General features: G+C 40.7%; 1 protein-coding gene across 1 annotated transcript in view; it reads right to left on the reverse strand.

Moving 5' to 3' along the window:
* Positions 1–18,266: 18,266 nt before the first annotated feature.
* Positions 18,267–27,403, reverse strand: part of LOC122931551 — a 151,212-nt gene continuing 142,075 nt past the window's right edge. The window contains exons 11-12 of the mRNA XM_044285624.1: positions 19,450–19,593; positions 18,267–18,284 (exon numbers count right to left, since the gene is read on the reverse strand). Of these exons, the coding sequence (XP_044141559.1) occupies positions 18,267–18,284; positions 19,450–19,593 (162 nt within the window). The remainder of the gene's footprint in view (positions 18,285–19,449; positions 19,594–27,403) is intronic.

Consider the following 27,403-nt stretch of genomic DNA (forward strand, 5'->3'; position numbering starts at 1 on the left):
AGCCACATTTCCCATTCAGATAACCAATACGTTGACAATTACTTTAAAGAGTAACTGTACTTTGACACATTTTATTCCATTTAATAGAGAATGGTGTAACTAGAAAATTTCTAAATCACTTCATTTAAAATATATGTATCCACCTGAAAAAGAACACCCACCTAACGTGCAGTCCGGTTGTCACGCAAAATCCATCCCTAATAACAAAGACTCAGAAGACAGCAGAGAGGAAGTGGGGGTGTTAGAGCTAGCTGATATCCTAAGCCTGATAAAAGAACTTCTACACTGCTTCTGAATAGCACAGGAACCTCCTGCCTTTCTGTAAGTGTGATATATCCTTCCTTATCAGCTTTCTGAGCTCCCTAGAAGAAAACAAGCACAGTGGGAAGTAAGGTCACTGTATACAGTACAGGCAGAATGGAGACACCCACTGCTTGTGAGAGAAATGCATCTAGCTGTGCAGCCAAAACAGGGAATAATAAGAGACTTAACAGACTTAACAAACATAACAGTCCCTTTACATTTATGGCTATACAAAGAAGTACAGCCTTTATGCAAACTTTTTTTTTGAAAACTCAGGTACGCTTTAAGCCAAATATGAAACATTGCACACTAGGTGATTTACTCTAAATCTATGAGAAAAAAACCCTCTGTGTCTCAGTTTAAATTGTGACATGCTCCCACATATGCCATATTATGGAGCTATTTATATGAAGCATAGTTTCAAGTCAAGAATATGGCCTCTCACAAAAAGCACCATCTATTTTTTAATGCACATCTGTGGGGACTGCCTTGTCACTGTACAGGCACCAATTACACACATGCTTGCATAACTCCTTAGGCTGCCACAGAAGAATTTCCAGGTTTGAGTAGCACTGTCCAAATGGTGACATGAGGCAAGGGGATCTGGTCTCTGCCGCAGTCAGTTATTAGCTGCGGTTATGTCAACCTGGATGTTTTCAGCAAAGGAGCCCAGGAGAGCATCAAAGGCTTGGAAGAGAAAGAGCAGTGAGCTAGCGCTGGGAAGCAGGTAAGCAAGCTCCCCTTTGGCCAAGAGGTGGGGGGTTGCCAGAAAATAACAAACAATTCTTGCACAAACCCTTTAAGGAGAACTTTTACCCTTTAGCAGGTTTTCTGGGAATTTGATATTGTTCTATATCTATCCTGTTCATATATCAGATTGATAAAACATGTTACTAGAGGGATTTCTCAATCAGAGAGTTCCTGGCTCATTTGCCTTCCTTCTTAAAAATACAGTTTACATCATGTGTTTGCCCTATGTTTAACATATAAGTTGGGTAAAAAAAAGGATGCAAAAGTGTAGTACGCTATGCTTTTCCATCCTGCAGAGTACAGCAAAAAAAGAACATATACTTTAACAGAACCCTATGGTGAGACATGCCACTTTATAGCATTTGTCAGAGGCATCCACTAACATACATGTCATGTGTATATACTGTGACGGATTAGCTCTTTTTCGGGGGTCATTCTCACAATTATCTTCACAACAGCCGGATTGCATGTCCAAACGTGAGGTTATTTTCACAATAACAAAACAAAGTAACACCTTGCCCGTCTGGCCTCTAACTAAACATGAAATATCCCTACCTCACTTAAAGCACCACTTACACACGGTAATAACATGCGGCTTTTCCAGTCAATAGTCCAGCTCACTTCCAGGCTGTAACAAAGTCAGTCCAGTACCTTTGGGGATATGGAGTCTAGCAGTCCTGCCGACTCTGACCTTGCGACCGTCGTTTCCCTTCGACTTTAACAAGCTAATGCTTTACTCTAAATGCTTCATAATAGAGAACACTAACACTCAATACTGACTATAGGTGGAGCCATCGCACTTAAAAGATTGACCCCAGATTAGCACAGGAACCTAGACTATGACTTGACCTACCTTTCCATAAGCTGCCCCTACTCTCACACCTTCTCACCTTAGGGGAGAGGCAGCTTATGGATATCAGATTGGTGCATATCCCACTGATTACCTGTTTTGGGCAGCCGTCAGTGCAGGAAACTATTTAGTGAATGGAATTCCCCATCAACTGTAGAGTTTACGGTGACGGCCTTCTGTAACTCTGCTCCCATTCACAAGAGCCTTGTGCTTCCGTCTCTGTCCACTATATATTTTCTGGCTCCAACGAATGCCTGAAACTGAAAATCAGCGGGAATGTAGGCTGTCCAATCCCCATTAATCTGATATTGGAGACCTATCCTGAGGATAGATTATGAATATGGATCCCCACAGTGTCCCATTATAGTCAATGGGACCTGGCAGTGCTCCAGCCATTTCTAGCCTAGCTGGATACAATGAACTCCAGCAGGCTGTTACGGCAGAGGTTTTAACACTAATGTGAAACTAGCCTAAGTATGCTGTTTACTTTTAAGCTTCCTGCAGGTGACTGCATGTAGCCAGTACATTATTATTTAAATAGACACTGTACTTTTGCTTGCAGAAATCAATAGTACAAGTGTGTAGTATATCTCATCAGAAAAAAAAAGCCTCTTTTTTATTAGCTACTTCTTCTTCTTCCTCTGTCTCCTAAACTGATTGCTCACCCTCTATTGCAACTGAAATCTGTCTTGAGAGATGAGACTAATTATCCAATTACTCAGCTCACTGCGTTTACATGCTGCCCCTAGAAGTCTATGGAGAGAGGAAGGGGAATAGGAGAGAGCTGCTGTAGGGAGACAGAGGCATAGATACACAGAGACAGTGAGTACGAGCTAACTGTAATCCTGAAGATTCCCAATTACATGGCTCAGAACTGCTTTAAAATGTTCTACATGCTGCAGCTACTTCTGGTGTGGTGCTACAAAGATATAGGGGAGCAAGATCTCCTCTTCTTTGTGTGTGCAGCATTTGGAATATATCATAGCAGCTACTCTACATCCCTAAAACTGATAATCAAAAGGTGCAGAGGAGAAAAATGCAGGATACACATCACATAATGGCCAGATACTGTTATATGTGTACAGTCGTGGCCAAAAGTTTTGAGAATTACATAAATATTGGAAATTGGAAAAGTTGCTGCTTAAGTTTTTATAATAGCAATTTGCATATACTCCAGAATGTTATGAAGAGTGATCAGATGGATTGCATAGTCCTTCTTTGTCATGAAAATTAACTTAATCCCAAAAAAACCTTTCCGCTGCATTTCATTGATGTCATTAAAGGACCTGCTGAGATCATTTCAGTAATCGTCTTGTTAACTCAGGTGAGAATGTTGACGAGCACAAGGCTGGAGATCATTATGTCAGGCTGATTGGGTTAAAATGGCAGACTTGACCTGTTAAAAGGAGGGTGATGCTTGAAATCATTGTTCTTTCATTGTGGCTCGGGGACCAAAACGTTGACATTTTGGGTCCATGGCCTGGAAACTCCCCGGATCTTAATCCCATTGAGAACTTGTGGTCAATCCTCAAGAAGCGGGTGGACAAACAAAAACCCACCAATTCTGACAAACTCCAAGAAGTGATTAGGAAAGAATGGGTTGCTATCAGTCAGTAATTGGCCCAGAAGTTGATTGAGAGCATGCCCAGTCGAATTGCAGAGGTCCTGAAAAAGAAGGGCAAATACTGACCCTTTGCATAAATGTCATGTAATTGTCGATAAAGCCTTTAAAACGTATGAAGTGCGTGTAATTATATTTCACTACATCACAGAAACAACTGAAACAAAGATCTAAAAGCAGTTTAGCAGCAAACTTTGTGAAAACAAATATTTGTGTCATTCTCAAAACTTTTGGCCACGACTATATATGAGGCAGCTTATTCTGAAAAGTCAGCCGAAATGGCAGATAAGCTTTAAATCTTTTCTATTAAGAAAGAATATTGGACACCCCCCCCCCCCCCCATGATTATTAAAAAAAACTTGCAGAAGACTAGCAGCTTCGTATGGTCAATTTCTTGCTTACATACGGCACTCTTAGTTCCAAAGCTCCAGATTGATAGTGACTACAGTTGTATAACTTATCTAACTCTTGAGATTGGTTAGTTTATCTCATGTATTTTTGCAAATGAATAAATAACACAAAATAATATCAATACAATAAATACTTTTTATATTTGTTTTGAAATAAAATATTTAATGTATTACGTTTTTAATGGTTCTTATATAATGGCAGATGTCTATGTGACCCAAAAATATAATGCATGCTAATTCAACTCTACTGATACAGAGACCTTACCATTATACTTCAGCAGAAACAGATGGATATCTCTGTTCACGGTTTCATTTGTATTGACCTGCTCCAGTAGAATTGGTTTCAAGGAACTTGTTTTGGAATGTAACTTCACATGGCCAGAATACACGGATAATGTCAGTATTAAGTCAGTTGGATCAAAATCTTTAAAAAAAGTCTATTGAAAGAAGAGGTTTGCACATAAGTACCATACATTAGCAAGGAAACACATTGTCAACACCAGTAGAATAAGGCTACTTTTACATCTGTGTTTTTGCTGTATCCTTCACGGATCAGCAAAATCGTTTCCGTTAGGATAATACAACCGGCTGCATCTGTTATGAAAAATAGCCAAGACGGATCCGGCACTAAAACCATTGTAAGTCAATGGGTGCTGGATGTGTTTTCTTTTCAGTCTGAGTCTGTATCCCACGACACACTCAAAAATGTTGCTAGCAGCGTTTTTGTGTCCAGCATGGGAACACAACCAAACGGAACGGAATGCATTCTGGCGTACTCCGTTGCATCCAGTTCAGTTTTGTCCCCACTGACAATAAATGGGGACAAAACTAAAGCGTTTCCCTCCAGTTCCTTACCAATCATTTCCCACTCATTTAGCTTCATGAATGATCATTACTACAATCGCTACTTCCCATACAGTTTAATTGACTGTCAGCAGCATGCTCCTATTTAACTAGGGCAATGTGCTGCATTGCGTTGAACCTTTGTCCGTAATTGGGCCAATAATTTGCCGATTTAAATAGGCCCTAATTCTAAGAACTTACATTTGAGGATGTCTCAGAGTAATCCCTTGGAAAGATCTTCAGCACAATATCTTTGACACCAAAAGGCAAAATTGTCCCTGTAAACAAAAAATAAATACAAAATTATATATGTATACAGCATGAAGGCCCCCTTTGTGCTGCCAAAACAGCTATAAACCATTCAGTCAAACTCTGCAAGGTTAGATATGGATCCTTTCCTGTAAGACCTTATTCACATGTCCGTATGGGTGACAAGATAGTCAGTGGTTCATCTGTGAAAATGTCCGCAAAGAATCCGTGGTTTAGTCCATATGTCCATTTTTTGCCCTCCTTGTGTCATCCATATTACAAGGACAATGCTATGTTAAAAATTAGTTTCCAGAGCATTGCCTAGCTATGATTCAGAAAACAAGGACGAGATACAGATGCCAACCCGTGTTGTATCTGTGTTTTTCACGGACCCATAGAATATAATGAGCGTGAAGAATTCGGAAACACAGAAAAAAATAGGGCATGCTTCCGTGATGGAACCTGGACCGTGGTAAATCACAGTTTGTATAAATACACACATTAAAATCGATGGGTATTCTGGAGACATAGACAACACACATCCGTGCTTCAGTGATGTCTGAAAAAAGCCTAAGTTGTGATCTGAGGCCTTTATAAATTGGACTTGTTTTTCCAGCCTATCCCACAAATGATCACAATGAGATCTGGGGAATTTGGAGACCAAGTCAACATCTTAAAACCTTTGTCATGTTCCTAAAACCACATTTTTGCAATGTGGCAGGGCACATTAGCCTGGTCTGAAGAAATGTTTAGGTAGGTGGTATGTGTCAAAGGACATGGCACAGTGCAGCAAACTACCTCCACCAGCTTGCCTTCATCCCACAGTGCATCCTAGTGCCATCTCTCCGCAATAATGCACACACACCTGACTTTCCACATGATGTAAAAGAAAATAAGGCTCATCACACAAGGCTACCTTCCAATGCTCTCATGCCATATTAGGTGCTTTTGGTGGTGGACAGGGGTCTGTATGGGCACTCTGACCAAACTGTGTTAATGAAGAAAATGTGCAAAATGTATTCACCCATAGTTATTGCAGTGTGATTTTTCAGGTCCTCCATGTACCCATTTTCTAACCTTGAGATTGGATTCATGTAGTTGAAACTTTGCACTGCATAAATTCTATGCAACAAATCTGGCACCTTTACTTAGTTAACGTTTGGAGTGCTGCTTCTTCATCTGCTTCTTCGGTTGGTACTAGGAATGTGGGGTCATGTCCTGGGAGCTTTTTGGCACCCATTGCCTTGAGCAAGTCTACACAGTGCAACTTTATTTTTACCTATCAGAACCATTTTTCTTGATACATTCCCACTGAACAAACTGCTCAAGTAGTTTAAAACTTGTACATGGTGATGGTAAGATAATGCTAGTTACTTCTAGCAATAAATACCAGAATAAACAAAGTCTGGATATCCATATATCAGAGTAAAGTATCACATATGAAGGTTTCTATTTATAATTTATGTCACGGAAAACAGGAAAACATTGTGCCTCATTATTTGCAAGAGACATTACATACCTTGGAGCCTTGGAGACAGTTCACGGACTCGCCTGCACATAAAAAGTACTAATTAATTTATTTTAATAATTTATTTTTTTTCCTGTTACAAGGCACAGTGTAATAAGCTGTACTCCTAGTGGAATTACAAATGTAATTAAGTTAAATTTTTAGATAACAATAAAAGTAAAACAGTAAAAAGGTGGAACCCAAAGATGTCAAACCCTATATGACTATGCAACCAAAAGCACCCCTTATCTGCCTGGATTTATGTTGCTTTGTCATTGAATGAACTCTCTACTAACTGATTTGCAACTGTCAGATAATCTCAACTTCCCTATTAAGGAAAAGCTGTGACTTTCAACAATGAGAATTCGAACCATAAGATACATTTTCCCCCACTAGAAAAATTTTGCCAAAATTTTACTGTATCCAAAAGCTGCAGTGACTGTAATGTTACATTTACACATTACTCTATTGCACAAAGACCATACAGTTCAAGTTTTAGCATAAATAATGTTCAACAGCAAAAGCTGGAATAAAGATATAGTCAGTGAAGTAATCAAGCAGTCCGGGAACAAACAGCGAAAGCCCAGCAGAGCTAGGTTTGTAACTGAGCAATAGCAGAGTCTAGATGTGGAGCACAGACACAGGAGCTGGAGCATAGACACAGGAACTCAAGTACAGTCCCAGGACTGGAACATAGCCAGAAGCAGGGTGCGGTCTAGGATGTAAACAAGGGTCATCCACTGGAAAGCAGTTCAGGAACCAGACATAGTAACAAGGCAGAGCATAGTGACGGATGGCTGGTAGCACCCCAAATACCAGTAATAACCTGGAACTAAAAAGAAACTTAGAACAAAGTAGCTTGAGACAAAAATCTACAAAAGAACTAGATGGATCTATTCAAGAATACACTTGTGAAATGTAAATGTAAATAGATCAAGTAACCTAGATGATGAAACTGGGTGGATATTTATAGCAGATTTTGACTGCACTAATTAGATGTACATAGGAGGTGTGCCAGGAGCAAACTTGGGCTGTCCAGAAAGCTGCCCAGCACAGCATCAGAGCAAGACTAAAGGTTTGCTCATGAACATCTACCGTAGGTAAATACCAGGACTTTTGGTACAATGTGCTCTAGAACAGCGAGGTAATGTTAGATGGTCACAGTATTGGAAGACATGTTTGACAAAAAAAGGCAGCATTTCACCAGCAGAACCTAACACCAACCGTAAAGCATTGTGGTAGGAATGGTAGGGTGCAGGGCTGTGCTGCATCAAGGAATGGGCAGGTCACCATCATAGAATCCACTATGAATTATGCATCATACCAGTGCACCATGTCAGGAGATTGAAGTTAAGTCAAAGGTGGACCTTTCAACATGGCAATAATGTTGTAAATGCCAGTAAATCCACCAAGGCATGGTTAAAACTAAATAAAGCAAAAACGCCCTAAAGAGGTTTGCCACTTTCTGGTTTGTGCTGACCAATATGTTTGTGAGATGACTACAGGGAGTGCAGAATTATTAGGCAAATGAGTATTTTGACCACATCATCCTCTTTATGCATGTTGTCTTACTCCAAGCTGTATAGGCTCGAAAGCCTACTACCAATTAAGCATATTAGGTGATGTGCATCTCTGTAATGAGAAGGGGTGTGGTCTAATGACATCAACACCCTATATCAGGTGTGCATAATTATTAGGCAACTTCCTTTCCTTTGGCAAAATGGGTCAAAAGAAGGACTTGACAGGCTCAGAAAAGTCAAAAATAGTGAGATATCTTGCAGAGGGATGCAGCACTCTTAAAATTGCAAAGCTTCTGAAGCGTGATCATCGAACAATCAAGCGTTTCATTCAAAATAGTCAACAGGGTCGCAAGAAGCGTGTGGAAAAACCAAGGCGCAAAATAACTGCCCATGAACTGAGAAAAGTCAAGCGTGCAGCTGCCAAGATGCCACTTGCCACCAGTTTGGCCATATTTCAGAGCTGCAACATCACTGGAGTGCCCAAAAGCACAAGGTGTGCAATACTCAGAGACATGGCCAAGGTAAGAAAGGCTGAAAGACGACCACCACTGAACAAGACACACAAGCTGAAACGTCAAGACTGGGCCAAGAAATATCTCAAGACTGACTTTTTTAAGGTTTTATGGACTGATGAAATGAGAGTGAGTCTTGATGGGCCAGATGGATGGGCCCGTGGCTGGATTGGTAAAGGGCAGAGAGCTCCAGTCCGACTCAGACACCAGCAAGGTGGAGGTGGAGTACTGGTTTGGGCTGGTATCATCAAAGATGAGCTTGTGGGGCCTTTTCGGGTTGAGGATGGAGTCAAGCTCAACTCCCAGTCCTACTGCCAGTTTCTGGAAGACACCTTCTTCAAGCAGTGGTACAGGAAGAAGTCTGCATCCTTCAAGAAAAACATGATTTTCATGCAGGACAATGCTCCATCACACGCGTCCAAGTACTCCACAGCGTGGCTGGCAAGAAAGGGTATAAAAGAAGAAAATCTAATGACATGGCCTCCTTGTTCACCTGATCTGAACCCCATTGAGAACCTGTGGTCCATCATCAAATGTGAGATTTACAAGGAGGGAAAACAGTACACCTCTCTGAACAGTGTCTGGGAGGCTGTGGTTGCTGCTGCACGCAATGTTGATGGTGAACAGATCAAAACACTGACAGAATCCATGGATGGCAGGCTTTTGAGTGTCCTTGCAAAGAAAGGTGGCTATATTGGTCACTGATTTGTTTTTGTTTTGTTTTTGACTGTCAGAAATGTATATTTGTGAATGTTGAGATGTTATATTGGTTTCACTGGTAAAAATAAATAATTGAAATGGGTATATATTTGTTTTTTGTTAAGTTGCCTAATAATTATGCACAGTAATAGTCACCTGCACACACAGATATCCCCCTAAAATAGCTAAAACTAAAAACAAACTAAAAACTCCCTTCAATTTTTTTTATTAATTATTGTAATAAAAAAAAATTGTTTTAGTTTTAAACGTTCCTTTGAGGCAGTGAGTTGTATTGTATTGTGGAATGTGAACCTAGTAACCTATATATCAGTACTTCATTATCACTGGCACTGGCTCAAAGCAATAGGGGGTTTAAAAAGAGTGCTGGGTCCCCAGACCAAAAGCTGATTGGTCCAGTGAGCCAGCACTCCATAGATCATTCAACAAAACAGAACAACAATAGGGCAGAAGGGCTGTCATTCAGCCCACTGCCCGTCTCTACCAGCGCATGCACACTGCGGAGAGAAACAGACTATTGCTCCCTGTAAACAAGGACGAAGCCGTGCCACTGGGGGGTGTGGTTCAGTTTCGTGCCTCTCCTAGTAAACCAGGCTGAAGCTGAGGAACGTGCTGCTGGAGCCTGAGCAGGTAAGTTGGTAAGGTACTTATGTGATGAAAACCATACCCCGACTGACGTCGGACATCAAATACGTAGAGCCAGCGAGATACGATATAGTCACTGGTTACCAAGGCGTGACGTTACGCCGTCCCTGAGGAACAGGTAAGGTCAGCTTGGTACAGTGTTCACAGACTCCTCCTGTCCACACGGGCACAGAGAGGCAACAAGCTGAGGGAGCCTTTTTACTTCCCCAGTGAAACAGCGCTTCCTCAGCCCGGGAAGACTGCCACGAGTTTCTCGTTTGATATAAGCCCGGTCCACTAACGGTATTATATAGGGTGAGAAAACAACCCGCAGTAGCGTATAACTAGGCCGAAACATGGATGTGGGGATTCGTGATCGAGATACCAGACAGCACAAGATTAAATTATATTTTTAATTGCCTTAAGGGCTCCCTAGACATAACACAATATACACAGAACATATATAATGTGGTCTTAGTGGTAAATACAGATGGCGTGGCACAACAGGGCTAAGCAGAACAAAAGTCAGTTTACCAGATGGATGAGTCCTTTGGGTGGTGATGAATAATGGGTTTCTGTAAGGCTTGGCTGTAGTCACATTGGAGGCAGTGATGTCAGCCGTTTCCAGGTCCCTTCCAAACACGTATGCAGTGTGACTTCCCTTCAGAAGAAAAGACCCGCCCGCTTGCTGGCACAAGTCTTCTGACCTGTAGCTTACCCCTCCCAGAGGCTGGCACTCCCCCACTCCCCCTATGCTGGGGCTAGCAGTAAATGAGCCACAAAACCGATTAGGGCTCATGGCTCCAGACTAGAATTTCGCAGGGAGGTGGTTCTGGGACCAATGGATCCGCCTGGGTTCCGGCTACCAGTAGAGTCCAAGCATGGTACTGTTATTTGGTTTCTGTGGGGAGAATGGCATCCTACCACCAAACTATGACCACAGGCCTGTTCATCGTGGCCACAGGGACACAAATATGTATCTGCTTTATGTCTGTGATGGACGGGCAATTCATAATCCCTTATGAATTGCCGGTGCCATGATGTCTGATAATGTTCATTAAACTGGGGAACGACCTAGACGCCCTGCAGGGAAGCTTTCCTGCAGGATCCGTGCTATCTGAATGGAGGTGAGAAATTGTAAACAAAGGTGGCCTGCTAGAAGTTCTCTGCCATTTGGCTGGGCTTTGAAGCACTACCTCTGCTATCTGACAGCAGATGGCTGGTGTGGGAACATGGCTGACATTAAATAATAATCCATATTCCTCAGACCTTCTCATGTTTGAAGCTTTCCAGATATTTTCCATGCACCCAGATGACTACAATTAGGAAGTCAGGTGAGCTGACTACAAGTATGTACTGGAACCCTTCATATATAGTTCAAATGAAGATCAACCATTGCTATCTCCACAAACGTTAACAGGAAATAATGTTGGTGTCCATTCTTCACAATAAAATATACAGTACAATAATATGTATGTACAGTATATTAATATTATTTTGGATTTATTTATGTATTACCTTTGTCTTAATCGATTCATGCCAGGGACATCAGCAAGTAATCCTCCTTGTTGTAGGTGGATCCAGGCTTTCTGGATATCAGCTGTAAATAAGCGATATCCCCCACTCAAAAAAATCTGTACAAAGAAAGATGTTAAAAATGATAATACTACTATCACTTTATGTATTGTATAGAAACTACAATTAGACTTGTCTTGCTCCAGTTGCTCACATTATGAGGGTTTTGTTCTTTCAAACTAATCTGATCATCTTCTATAAAGAGGTAAGTTCCATAGTGGACTGGGGTAATACTCTGGATGTTGTCTATCTAGAATTTTCGAAGACGTTTGATAGTTTACCAGATATACGGATGGGAAATAAAATAATATTGCTCAGACTAAGGGAAAATTTGTGTGTAATTGGGTTAACAACTGAAAGTGGTTATAAATGGTACAGTCTCAGATTGGGTCACAGTCACCAGTGGGGTGCCACATTTATTATTGGCCTTGTAGATTGCTTACAGAGCATAATTTAATATCTGCTGATGTAACTAAGCTCCGCAAAGTAATCAACACAGGAGAAGGTAACATAATATTACAACAGGATTTGGGAAGGCTTGAGGCTCGAGCAGAGAAATTGCAAATTAATTTTAATGCGAAAAAATTTAAAGTTATGCACTTGGGCAGAGGAACAACATGTGCAATTATGCACTAAATGGTATGACATTGGGCAAAACTGCCAGTGGAAAAAAACAAGGATATTGGTGAATCCAAAATATGTCTCCCATGTCCAAAGAAAGTATGGGTTATAAAGTATAAATACTCAATCTCTAGTAAATACATCTTTTCAGTAGTGTCCCACGTCACTAAATCACTCACCACTTGATGGCACACAATATGATGCTTTTAAATTGCTTCCTATGGCTAAGACATGTAATTCAGCTGCAGCTTGATGGTAAAGCATGTTCAGTTGCAGCACTAGAAGTTATAGGAGGCTGTAAGTGGGGGCTAATGTGAGAGGCTCAGCAGCAATGCAATGCAAAGAGGTACCGATGTAGTAGAGTTAACGCTCATGTTTTCTGAGATTTCTGAGATGTGTTATCTAAACTAAGCAAACACCTTCATTTGCTTTATAATGGCTTTTGTTTCAAGATAACACGATGATTTAAGAAATTTGAGTTAAGAGTTTGAGTGCTAACCCAGTCTGGGGTTCTGCTGAAGACAAGCCCACTCTTGTGCAGAGGAGGAGCACACAGGGAGCAACAGTGCAAGAAAATACATGTAAATATACATATTTAGGTTATAGCAGTGGTGTTGTACTAAAACAATAAAAGTAACTGTCACAATCTGTATGCCAAAATGGTGTACATTGGAACGCGGGACCCGTCCAAAATACCCCCAATAACACCAGTAGTCAAAGAATTACATTTCCAGCCACAATCACAGTAAAGCAAAGTAGCAGTGGAGGAACTAATTAATGCACCACTACCCGACCAGGTTGTGGTTTAGTGGAAAATAGGTCTCCTTAGAAGCCTAAAAACATGTCCTTCCTTCAGTCAAGGCTCAGAGTCCTCAAACCACAAGCGGGTCCCAAACACAATGATAAAGGCAATCCAGGCCTGCTCCACAGGTGATATGGTCTTAGACCACTAGGTATGAAAGGAGGACACAAGTAGTGCAGACAGTACTGATAGGTTAAAAGCAGGGCAAATTTATTCTCCATACTCACAAAGATAGGTAGATTCGCCAACTTCTGACTTATTCTGATGTCCTGGAAGAAGCCAGAATTTGGAGAAACCCAGGGTCGGGCTTGACGAACAGCGCCTATACATTTTTTACATTTATATTATTGTTACTACCTATCTGTGAGTATAGAGAATAAGTTATCCTGCTTTTTACCTATCCGTATTTTTTGCACTATTTGTGCCCTCTATTCATATTTAGCGGTCTAAGGTCACATCACCTGTAGAGCGGGCCTGGATTGCCTTTTTCTCCATGTTTGGGACAAGCTTGCAGCTTGTGGATTCTTAAATGAAGGAAGGACACATTTTTAGACTGCTGGACCTATTTTCCACTAAACCACAAACTGGTCGGGTAGTAGTGGGTTTAATAGTGTTGTACTCTGTGTGCTGTACAGGCTTTTTTATGCGTTTCGTCCAAATGCCGGAATATCTCTTTAACTATAGCAACCAGTGTCAGTCAGATGCTGCCAAGGCAAGTAAAAATAAATGCATCAAGAGAGGCACAGATGCTCATGAGAAAACTAGTCAGAACACCTGTATATAAAAATGATGGGTGCAGAGAAGGGTGACCAGGGTAAGAGGTAATAAAGGGAATGGTTGGATAGCAGTACTAAGCCGGCTTAATAAGTTTGGAAGACGGCTTAAAGACAATCTAATTACAGTGTACAAAAATATGAATGAACAATATTGGAATCTTTCTAATTATCTTTTTACACCTAGGCCTATAACCAGGACAAGAGGGCATCTTCTACATGTAGAGAAAAGAAGGTTTCACCATCAACATAGAAGGGGGTTTGTTACTGTAGGGGCAGTGAGACTATGGAACTCTTTGCAAGTGAAGGTTGTGATGATTGCTTGATTGACCAAGTTTAAGAGATAGGACAATGGTCCAAGGATTTATTCTTATTGGGATGCAGGAAATATTTTTTTCTCCCCTTAAAATTGTGCAACTGGCATCTGCCTCATGATTCATTGACACCTGCAACATAAATACTTCTTGCAAGAAAAATTAAGTACTGCAGGGATTCCACTGGGCATCCAATCTTTTTAATGGACAAAACAATTAAGTGCTAGTGGCACTATTCAAGCAAGTACTCACACATGGGACACTAAGATGCAGAGGATTCCTCGCTAGTGCGCTGTACATAAAATAGATTCAATAATTCAATACAAGCATATCCTCAATAAGAACTGAAAATGCAACACTCAATGATCCTTAGCCAAGGGCAGACACAGACAGCTGAGGGTCCCTGGGCAAGAACCATATATGTGCCACTTGATTTACAAAAAGCTCATTATAGAGCACCCCTTATGTCTTTCCGGTGATCCACTAGTTTCTATAAGCCATGAAACACATAGGCCCAGATTTACTAAGCCTGTAGATGGTGGAAAATTAGACAGGATGTCCAGACCCGCACCAGATTTATCATAGTGGCTCAGGATTATAAATGTGATGATAGACACTTTTCTCTGACTTTATACCAACTGGTTGGCTTACTCAAAGACAGATTTTTACACCTGGATTGTGCCAAAATTGTGGCTCAAAACAGCGCATCTTAGGTCCACCCTCTTATCGGCAAAGCTTCATCTACTTCCCACTCAGTCCTGCCCCCTTTTTCGAGCATGTCAGAATTTTTTTTTTTAAACTCTAGATGTACCAAATTGCACCACTTTTTTAGACAGGTTTTTGGCATAGATACATTAGTAAATCTGGGCCATTAATTTAGTCTCTTACATGCAATCTATTATGCATTTGGGTGGATTAGGATGCTTTTAAGGCGGCAGTGGACCTCATTACCTATTCGGACCCTGTGCAGCTACATAGGTTGTGCATATTTATGCCTGCCCCTGTCTATAGCATTAATACCATCACTTAAAAAATGTACAGCGTTTGGCAGAGATGAACAGGCCAGAAGAAGTGTGAGTTCACATAAAACTGACATCTTTCCTCCCTGCTAACCATTGTAAAATTTTTTAAGTGATGGAATAAATGCTTAGCTTATAAGGATTGGTGATTTCAATTCTTACTGAGGATTTGCTTGTATTGTTTTAAAGGGGCACATGCAGTCTACTAGAGTTCACCAGATACTCCTCAAGACCTGTAGCTAAGTATGCACTAATTGTAACATATTTTAGTTAAAAAAGAAAGACAGGGACACGACCATATGGTGTTTTCAGTGTTTTGAGGGCCGTTTTTTTTTTTTTAAACTTCTCTTTATTGAAGATTAAATGTGGCATTACATATCAGTCAGATACATCACAATCATGCAGAACATCAGATTGATAACATATCTCATTTTCCAATATCCTCATTGTACAGTATGATACTCATAATACTCTACATGCTTTTCTGTACAGAAGGTATTGTTACATTTATTGTTTTTCTTATTCTTTTTCTCCTCCTTCCCCCCCCCCTCCCTTCTGAACTCCCTCCCGCCCTCCCAACGTCCCAAACATTTCATCTCAAGTAAGCAGGTACTTTGGTACTAGTTTAAAGAACCTATTCTCGACGGTGTCATTTCTCAGTTTTCTTCATTGAAGCCATCCAACTACCTAGTCCCACTCCCCTTCCTATCTCTTACCAATCTTTAAGCTGGCAAGTATTTTTTGTGGATCTGGAACCAAGGGTCTGCCGACTCTAACTTTAGGTACCATTCGGTGTGAATAAACGGCGTTACATGTGCTATTATCTCTCTATCGGACATTAGCCATTCCATATATAGTCTCCACTTCTTAAAAAAGGGAGTCGCCATTTTCGTCTTAGACTGCTCTGCCTCAATACGTTCTAAGATCATGCAATTAGTGGTTTGTTGCACTATTTCCTCAACTCCTGGTACCTTAGGCTGCAGCCAATGATTTAGTATACATCTCTTGGATGCCAGGAGCAAAACATGTAGAGCATGTGGAATTTTGGAGGATTCTGCCGAGCGTCCAACATGGAATAGCAGCAGCTCTGGATCCAACTGGAGGGCTGTTTTTAAAGGATCAGTTTTTCCATTTTTTGTTTCAGTAGTGTTTCCGGTTCAGTTCCCTTTTTTCCTTTCAGTTTTTCTGTATGGCATATACAGTATACAGTAATTACATAGGAAAAATTGGGCTGGGCATAACATTTTCAATAGATGGTTCCGCAAAAACGGAACGGATACAGAAGACATACGGAGTACATTCCGTATGTGTTCTGTTTTTTTTGCGGACCCATTTACCTGAATGAAGCCACAGAACGTGATTTGCGGGCAATAATAGGACATGTTATATCTTTCAACGGAATGGAAATACGGAAACGGAATGCACACGGAGAGACTTCATTTTTGATTTTTTTTTGCTGACCCATTAAAATGAATGGTTCAGTTTAAGTAACGCATACTGAACGCAAAAAATAGGCAGTATAGTGAACGCAATTTTTTTTCGTGTGCATGAACCCTAATACTACAGTTTTGATCCAGAGAAAGGAAAAAAAACTGTTGATTGCCTAATATTAGGGGGGGGGGGGGGGGAACAGCTAAAAATCTCTCAAATCAGCAGCCCATCTCCAGTTATCTAGTATATACAGTAAAACTTATCTTTTGAGAAAGCAATGCAAGCTCTTCTTGAACTTCCATGAGGGAACCCCAACATCACAACATCTTGTAGGAGAGAGTTCCATAGTTTCACTATTCTTGTTGTAAAGGTCCTTTTACATGGACCCATAATCAGGCTAATTATCGGGGATGACCGTTCGTAGAAATGCTCGTTCCCAATGATTGGCCTGTGTAAAAGGTGACAGTAATCACCCAATGAATGAGCAAATGCTATTTCATCGGGTGATCATGTGTTTCAACCGACACCAAAAATAAGATCTGTGCAGAAGAGAACAATGATCTTCTATGGGGACAAAGCATAACTGTCCCGGTGTAGGCACTGCTACTATTTCTAGGGTGGACCGGAGTTTTTCTGCATTGGCGTGCGATACTGTGGGCGGTGCTCTGCATTTGTAAAAGAACTGTCCAAATTTGTAAAAATAGATAACGATAAATTGCAGCACTCACCCTATTATCTTTCAGCGTTTTATTCAAACCATAAAAACAAGGTTGCGGATGCGGGCATACACTCAGTCACAGGCAGCCACCTGTGACTGAGTGTAAGGCCGCATTCGCAATCTTGTTTTTATGTTTTGAATAAAACGCTGAAAGATAATAGGGTGAGTGCTGCAATTTATCGTTATCTATTTTCACAAACTAGTTTTTTTGGTTGTATAGTTTCAGTATTATGTGCTCTTGTAATATACTTTATTGAAAAGTTCAACCCCATGCTAAGGGTGCACAACCACTGTATGGACACTCAAGCACTATGCTGACCATCCCAGTACAATCAATGTATAGTGCACATCTATTAAGTACACTCTATGAATCCCAAAGAACACCTTTAAATAACTGAGCAATATGGGCATGAATCTACATTACCTGTCTGATTGCAGGAAAATCACTGGCAGCCATGATAGATTCTTTCAGTAACATAAGCAATATGAGACAGAAACCTTCCATTACATTACGATTCCAGTTGTGCATGAAGAGCTGATCCCATATTAGCAAAACTGCAGGCAGATCCCAGTGAATTTACAAATCCCTGTTAGAAACAAGAAGAGTGGGGGGAATTTATGAAGCCCTGTACACCAGTCTTAATTTGTTTAATTTGTTCTGCACTGGCATGAGATGTGCCACACTTAGTAAGAGGCGTATAATAATTGTGGCACATTTTGGGTTGCTCATGTTCCAGAATGGAAATCTTCTCTACCCAGGAGCTGGAGTAGATTTTAAGTGTAATGTGGTCCAGTTTTCTGGTGTACATATTGTTAAATATGTTGAACCCACTGACAGCCCACTCGCCCTCACAGACCGCCCACACCTTGCACACTTTTTATAAGAATTCCGAGGGTGTTGGAAAGGAAGCAAATGTCTGCAAACCTGGACCTGTGCCAAAATGTTAGACTTTTTTATGCATAGAAAATTAATGAAGCTCCCTATATAGTCTAAATTGGTAAATGCCCTATATAGTCCAATTTTATAAACCTGTCTATAAACGTAATGCAAAATAAAAGCACCATTCAGTATAAAATTATACAAGCAGTAGTGCTGCCAGTGAGATTTTAGATTTGTGTTGGATTCTGTACAGAAAGTTGTAAAATGAAAGCAGATTTATTGAGTATACTATTTTCCCATCATTTACTGTAAGGTTGCACCAGGTATCGAATTATCGATACCCAATCGATACTTCAATACCGGGATTTGCTATTTACCGATAATAGGCTGCACTACTACAGCACGCTCCATGTTCCCTCAGCAGCACAGTGGAGAAGGAGTCACTCTCTCCCTCACCTCTGTGCTGCTGCTGCCGCTGCCACCGATGAGGAGGTGAGGGGCGGAGGAGGGGAGGGGCTGTGGCCACCGTGTCACCAATGATGATAACTAAACCAATCGCAGCTCCCTGTCATAGAGGTCGGGTGCCGGCTATGTGATTCTGCCTACGGCACCCGCCTCCTGTATTTGTATTAATGGTTTAAAAACATTGGTGGCGCAGTGGCAGTTGTGATTGGAGCCCCAGCAGTGTAATCCTGGGGCTACGATCGGTTACCATGGGTGCCAGGACGCTACTGAAGCCCTGGCTGCCATAGTCAGCTCCCTGCTAGTGTGTGAGGTCCTATTCACCCTAATAGAGCTCTACTAGGGTGAATAGGAAAGGGATCAAAAGATCCCAGGTTCTAGCCTCTAAGGGGGAAATAGTTATTAAATAAAAAGTAAAAAAAAAAGGTTAAAAAAGAAACACCAAAATATTAATTATAAATCACCCTCTTACCCAATTTTACATATAAAATATATAAACAATAAATAAATAAACATATTACATATTGCCACGTCCAAAAAAGTCCAAACTATTAAAATATTAAAAAACATCTCCTATGCGGGTAACACCGTTAAAAAAATAAAAATAAAAACTGCGCGATTCTCCATTTTTTACTCACCTTGTCCCCCAAAAAAATAGGATAGGACTGTTTGATTATGGGCCAGAGGTTCCATAAAATGTGGAATGCACGCAGCTTTTTTGGTGTTCGAAATCGAATCAAAATTTTGGTATCGTGACAACCCTAATTTACTGAGATACAGTTCCATCTTTTTTTATCTGGTCGTACTTAGGGAGTCGTCATATTGCAGCACATTTATCATCTCATTATGAAAGTTACGAAGAATGTCCATGTATTGCACGTTAGGCACTTGCCACGTGACCTGATTTCCTCTCTATGAGATTTTCTGATTGCCCCCAATTGTTCTTACCTCGCCCATCCATTTTCTAAGGAAGATGATTGGACTTGCCAAGTGTTCCTCATGGAAGTTAGAAAGGCTTTGAGGCTTGTAGCTACTTGCGTAAAGTTTCAGAGCTTCTTCTCTTTCTCTAGCTATCAGTTCTACTAAGAAATCCTGAAGACAGAAGGAGAACATTGCCACCTGCAAATTATTCTTGTTTTGAACATATCATTCAGATAGTAGGCATTGCAAAGACGTTTGCATTAAAATAAAATTAGAAACTACCAATGTTCTCTGCTGTTATCATCAAAATATATTATGTTCTACAAAATTAAGTATGTTCAGATTGCAATTTATTTCATTAGAGCTGTGCATAGTTCATTCTGTGCAGTGAAGATGCTCATTATCCTTACTGCAGTGGAAGAAAACTTGTAAAAAAAAACTAGTTATATACAGAAAAACAAAATGATACAGCTGCATGCTATTAAGAAGATATTAGAATATAATTACAGATTTAGCATTTTAGCCTAAACTGATAATACACCAATTCAGGACGCAGCTGAACCTATCACTGAATGCTCTGGTTCTGAGATTACAAATAAGGGCCTGCTTTTTATCCAGAAATGGTTCGAGTCTTGTCCATGAGCTTTAGTTGCAGTGCAGCCTATGGATTAAAATAGAGCTGTTTCTGGGAAAAATAACATAATTTTTTAATATCATACAACCCCTTTAACCTTTTAAAGAAGCGCCTAGTTTGGGTTTTAAATCCAGCTTTGGGTCAATTTTTTTTTATTATTGCTTTTTACTCGTTTTGGGCTAAAAATCACTTTAAAATGTTCAGTTTCTTTGAATTCCGTCATTTGATGGCTCATGTGTCGCTCTTATCTTTGATCTCCTGACCTCATAAACACTAATTATAGCTCAATTTTTAAAGGGTTTCTGTCATCAGAAAAACCATTATGTACCTGGCTGACATTAGCGATGTGCTAATGTCAGCAGTACATAACTGTATGCTTTATAACTCCCTGCCTGCCGCCGTTATAAAGACTTTTATAATATTCAAATGAGCCTCTAGGTGCTAGTGGGGCGTAGCTGCAGCATCTAGAGGCTCCGTCTTCTCACCCTTTGGCACGCCCATGTCCAGTTGATTGACGTCCTAGTTCTCCTCAGTACCCCGTAAATCCCGCGCCTGCGCCGTCCCGTTTAGTATTCGGCGCAGGCGCAGTAAGAGCGTCCTTCACTCACTGCGCCTGCGCCGAATACTAAATGGTACAGCGCAGGTGCGGGATTTACGGGGCACGGAGGAGAACTAGGACGTCAATCAACTAGACATGGGCATGCCAAAGGGTGCTGCTGCAGAAATGCCCCACTAGCACCTAAAGGCTCATTAGCATATTATAAAAGTCTTTTGTTTGAGGGAACGGCGGCAGGCAGGGAGTTTAAAATCATACTGTTATGTACTGCTGACATTAGCACATCGCTAATGTCAGCCAGATACATAACGATTTTTCTGATGACAGAAATCCTTTAAATAAATAAGTGTTTATGAGGTCAGGGGATTAGAGATAAGAGCTACACATGAGCTGTCAGATGATGGGATTCAAAGAAAACTGAAACTGCAAACAGATTGATTTTTAGCCCTGTATCTCAGAAACAGTTGAACATTTTTACTAAAGACCAATTGAAAAAAATGACAGTCCTTCTTTCCGCCAAATAAATTTTTTACTTTTTTTCTCAAATCTGCTTCTGAATTGTCTGTGGCGTTTTCCTTCTTACTTTTAAAAATGGTTTGTACAATAATACATGGTTGATTCACAATGTTTCCAAGCTTCCCCTAATAATTTCCAGGAGCAGAATAACAAGAATGATGGAAGTGTTGGAGCCGTCAGATGACCCAGATGTGAATATCATATGATATAGATAGACATGAGACAGATAGAGGGATAGATAGACAGCTAATAAAAAATAAAAAATTCCATGGCACATCCAAAGCAAAGCATGTGTTTATTCACCAGAAAGCAACGTTTCGGTCCTCTCAATGAGACCTTTCTCAAGCAGTGAGAGCTTGATTAAGGTCTCATTGAGAGGACCGAAACGTCGCTTTCTGGTGAATAAACACATGGTTTGCTTTGGATGCGCTGTGGAATTTTTACGTTTTTTATTACGTTTTGTTGGTGGATCGCCTCTTCAGCCGCTGGCACTCCATTTCTACTGAAAGTACTGCAGTGCTGCCCACTTTTTACTTGTTTAGATAGCTAGATAGATATGAGATGCACTTTTTAACTTTTTTACAGACGCCCATCTAGTAGCTATCAGCTGATCTTAGACTCTTTTGACATTGATCCACAGGATTGAATAGGTGGGGAGTTTTCAGTCGGGGGGGGGGGGGGGCAATAAAAGGGGATTTTGAAGAAGCAGATTGGCAGCTGTATAGGTAAATGTGCACATGATATCACAACATTCCATGACATCATGGCATTCTGTGACATCACAATGAGTTAATTTTCATAAGAACACCAGACACTATTGGGGCTGCTGATTCCTTTGCAGGATGGTGAATTGCGTGGTCAGAGGCTACAGCAGGCATGTACAGAGATTCTCCAGCTTCCTCTATGCTCACAAAACACTGGGGGGGGGGGGGGGAATTCATTATTGGGGATTGATAGATAGAAATAAACAAAAAATGAACCAGCACCTCCAGATGGATAATTTAAAAGCAGGTGCAAGCTACCATGGCTATTATATACGGTATGTAGAACTACTGTAGAAGTAGTAGCACACCACTATATGCACTAAGACACAAGTAAATGGTGAATATGTAAAAAAATATAAGTAAAATGCATAACTGCTCTACTTACTATAAGACAAAGTAGAAGCTCTTAGCGCATATTATTGATCAAAAATATGTCGGGCCCATCTACCAATCGACAATGTGGCTTCTAGCAGACGGGACCTACTCTAAGGCCCCTTGTAGATGAGCCTTTTGTCACGCTGTGAGTCCACAGCGCTGCTCCCATCCTGACCTCCCAGCACTGACGGGGTCACATAGCATTATATTGATTTATGATGCTATGTAACCCTTACAGTTCTGGAATATATTGGATAACACTGGCAACATTATGTCAGTGTTATCCAATACATTAAAGAACTGTAAGGGTTACATAGCATCATAAATCAATATAATGCTATGTGACCGCCGGCAGCGCTGGGAGTTCAGGCCGGGAGCTGCCCTGCAGACTCTCATCGTGACACACCCTCGTCTGCAAGGGGACTAACACATGCTTGTATCCTACAAGATTCTAGATAATTTGTGATATTCCCGATGAAAAGCACCACGCAGGTGGGCAGGAGTGCTAGGTTCCTGTAGGGGATGCCTGTTCCCCTATATACATAGTGTAAGGGATCAATCTCTCTCTAAGGGGGTCGCAGTTACAGACTTCTTCACAAACAACAGTGTTTAATGTCCAAATGAGTGCTTTATTTTGGCACTTCAGCACCCGCACATACAATAGCATCAAATAAACACCTGCCCGTCTGGGCTCTAACTAAATCCACAGTAGTTTTCCCTGACTCACCTCTAATCACAGGGTCTCAGGCTCCAAGCCTTAGTAGGTCTGCTCATCAGACACAATTCCAGACAGGGAAGAGATAAGGCTAGACACAGGCTCGTGGCCCCTCAGCCCTCCTGGCTGAGACCACCCAGAGCCTCACTAGGCTTCTGTTTCCAAGTCTTTCTCCCCCTAGACTGACACACAGAGGTTGGGTTTTATTCCTCCTTGATTACAGCAGGCTTCACCTGCGATGACCTCAGGCTAGAGGAAAACCTGCTGTGGAATGGGGGGTGGACTGGGAAGGTCCCACTACCAAACCTACCTTCCCAGTCCAAATAAAATCCCCAGTCCAAATAAAATCCAGCCCTTGTACTCCAACAAAACAAATTTCTCCAGCAACTATGTTTGCTGAAGCCAGTGCCATCCTCCTGGATTTTACTTATCTCACCCAGTTGAGGACCCTGGGTGAGATGTACACCCCTTCCAGGACTTTTACTGTACACATCGCCACAATAGAAATAAACAAAGAATGAACCAGCACCTCCAGATAGATAAGTAGATAGATAGATAGGAGATTCACTGTATGGCCACTTTACTACAGACGCCCATCTAGTATACTAAAGCTGATCTTGGGCTCTTTTTACATTGGTCCACAGGATTGAATGGGTGGGGAGTTGTCAGTCTGGGAGGCAATAAAAGGGGATTTCCACAGTTTAAAAGACAGCAGAATGGCAGCTGCATATGCAAATGGACACATAACATTACAGCATTCCATAACATCATGGCATTCTGTGACATCACAATGAGGGCATTTGCATAAAAACACCAGACACTATTGGAGCTGGTCAATTCTTTGCAGGATGGAGAAAGCTACAACAGAGATGTAAGGGGGTTCTCCAGCTGCCTCTTTGCACACAGGACACACTGGGGGGATTCATTATTGTAGATAGATAGACAGACAGACAGATAGATAGATAGATAGATAGATAGATAGATAGATAGATAGATATACAGATATGACATGCACTGTATGGCCACTTAAATACAGATGCCCATCCAGCAGCTAATAGCCGATCTTGGGTTCTTTTGACATTGGTCCACAGGATCGAATGGGTGGGGGGTTTTCAGCCCAGGAGGCAACAAAAGGAAATTTCCACAGTTTTAAAGAAGCAGATTGGCAGCTGCATAGGCAAATGGGCACATGACATCACAGCATTCTGTGACATCTCAATAAGGTAATTAAGAACACCAGACACTATTGGGGCTGCTCATTCCTTTCAGGATAGTGATTTGTGTGGTCAGAGGCTACAGCAGGTATGTAAAGGGGTTCTCTAGCTTCCTGTATGCTCACATGACACACTTTGGGGGGGGGGATTCATTATTGGGGACAGATAGAACCTGTACTGACCCTCAGCTGCACATTGCACTCTGCCTGCCCCTGCTTACAGTTTTGCCTGATCTCTCTGTGCTCCAAAAAGTGTCTGACATTTGAACAGAGACTACTGTGTAGTTGTTGTTCAAGTGCAGCAAAGTCCAGATTCCTGTATAGGTGTTAAATGGTGAAAACCAGGTGGGTCACCTTCATAACGCCCCTTGGGAGTAACTTTAAAGGGGTATTCCAATCACAGAAAATAGGATTTGCCTCCATTGTTTGATACCTACGCTGAGAATTGATTTTACCAAAGTATTATAGAAGCCATCAGATTATCAAAATGTGCAGTATCCTAGTGGAACTAAAAAATAAGTTAAAGTTTAAAAACTGGGTTTATTTTGCACAACGGTAAAAAATACACATATATGGCATCATCAGAATCATAACGACCCATATAATAAAGTTAATGTAACTCAAACCATGCTGTGAACAGAATAAAAAAAGCACAACAGATGCGGAAAATTACTATTATTTACATTGTCGCTTAAAAACCAAGCCCACATACAGCATACATATAAAAATATATATTTTTATATAAAATATACTTTTACTGTGCAAACAATTGTAAAACAAAAAGTACCCATATTTGGCATCTCTGTAACCATACTAACCAATAAAATAAAGGAACACATTATTTATGCCACACAGAGAATGGCACAAAACGTAATATACAAAAAAAAATATGGTGGAATTGCAGTTTTTTTCCATTAATAATTTATATGTAACCCAAAATAGAACCATAAAAAAATACAACGCATCTCACAAAAAATAAGCACCCATATGTCAACCAAAACTTGGAATGCAACAATAAAAAAATAAAAAAACAACTCTGCCACTGCTTCCCGAAGTGGTTAACTCCTATGTAAGGTTTACATTCACATCTCCGGTAGTTAACTCCTGTAGTCTGTTCTGGGAGAACATATCTGGCATGGCTAGACACAGCTCCCACATCAATATTCACAGCCTAAATGGCTGAAATAGTGACAGTTGTACAGGTAATAATAATTTTGGGTAAGATCACAAGTGCGGCACATAACTCGGGTAGTCTGTTTGGGTAGAGAACCAGGCACTGTCAGATTGACTATAATGGTTTCTTGTATAAATGCCGGCTTTCTGCCAGACAAATACCACTGCATGCAGCGTTATTTGTAAGGTAGAATGTTGCCATTTATGCCACAAACTCACTGGATCCCATTATAGCCAATGGAGATCCGGTGGTGCCCAGTGCTGGATCTGGTGGGTTTGCAGCAACAATACCAGCATTCTACCTGACAAATACCGTTGTATGCAGTTGTATTTGTCTGGCAGAAAGCCAACATTTATGTCAGAAACCCGCGGGATCCCCATCAGATCCCATTATAGTCAATTGGGATCTGGCAGCAATGCCAGATACAGTAACTCCAGTAGTCTGTTTCTCTGTCGGAGATGTGAACTTACCCTAAGTTATCATTACATGCTATTCATTTTAAATTAAATTTTTAAATTAAAATTTCAAAAATGAATTTAAAAAAATTATTACTACATGTACGGGCTGTGAACTGTGGCACGGATCTCTTAAAACGTAATCTTTAATATGAACCAATAAAAGCACCACTATGTGGGTAGGTATCTTAAACCCAGACATAAATAAAAACACATATATAAACCAAAATAATCAAAACAAAGGTTAGGGTGGTAGAGATAGGCATAGCCAGGATAGGATCCTTTCCCTATAGGGTCCCTGACTAAACCTCAACCCAGAGATGCACCCCGAAGGTGGATGCACTCTGTTCCCGTACCTACCCCTAATGTAGAAAAAAACCTACATAAAGACACCGAGTCTCAATAGCTCAAAGAGTAATAATCTTTATTAAATACATGTACAGAACATAATAAAAATAGAGATGAAACACATTAATGTTAAAGTGTGGCTTTGCCTGTGGGATGGTATGACAATACAATCACCATAGAGAGGGGTAAAGTGATACTACTGAACTGCAGGATGAAAGTGTTGTCGAAACCCACGTTGGGGTGTGCGGTTCTCCTGAGGTCATCACTTTATCATTATTTTCATCTATTGTTGAGTGAGGGGTTTGTGCATTAGAATACAAGAGATATATGTTTTACACTTGTACATTAATTAAATAGTATCTACTAATGCACTGTCTGCTATATATCTGGCAGTTCAATAGTGTATAGTCACTTTACCCCCCGCTATGGTGATTGTATAGTCATACCATCCCTCAGGCGAAGTCGCACTTTAACACTGATGGGTTTCATCTCTATTTTTATCAAGTTATGTACATGTATTTAATAAAGATTACTACTCTTTGAACTATTGAGACTCAGGTGTCTTTATGTAAGTTTTTTTGAGGGGATTAGATGTTTTTTATCCCATTATTTGGGTTTTTACCTGTTTTTGTGTTATGTCACCTTTATATACTAACTACCCCTAATGTACCCTAATATACCCTATACCATCCCATTTAGGCTACATTCACACGTCAGTATTTTCCTATATCCCGATTTTCGGTCCGTTTTTTGCGGATCCGTTGTTCCTGAAAATGTTTCTGTATGTCATCCGTATGTCATCCGTTTTTTGCAGATCCGCAAAAAACGGAAACATGTATAAATTTCAATAATCAAATAAAGTTGTTTGGATTTCTTTGAAAAAAATTTGAAAAAAATAAATAAATTATAAATTTGTTATGTGTTTCCAGGAACGGATTCCGCATAAAACGGATGACATACAGAATGACATCCGAATGTCTTCCGTTTTTTGCGGATCCATTGACTTTGTATTGTACCAGGATCCGAATTTTGCGGAAAATAATAGGACATGTTTTATATTTAAACGGACATGCGGAACGGAACAACAGAAACGGACAGCACACATTGTGCTGTCCGATTTTTTCCAGGACCCATTGAAAATGAATGGGTCCAGATCTGGTCCTGATCTGTTCCGCAAAAAACGGAACAGATCAGGAAAGAAAAAACGGACGTGTGAATGGACCCTTAGGCT

The sequence above is a fragment of the Bufo gargarizans genome, chromosome 3 (assembly GCF_014858855.1).
Source record: "Bufo gargarizans isolate SCDJY-AF-19 chromosome 3, ASM1485885v1, whole genome shotgun sequence".
NCBI classification, from domain to species: domain Eukaryota; kingdom Metazoa; phylum Chordata; class Amphibia; order Anura; family Bufonidae; genus Bufo; species Bufo gargarizans.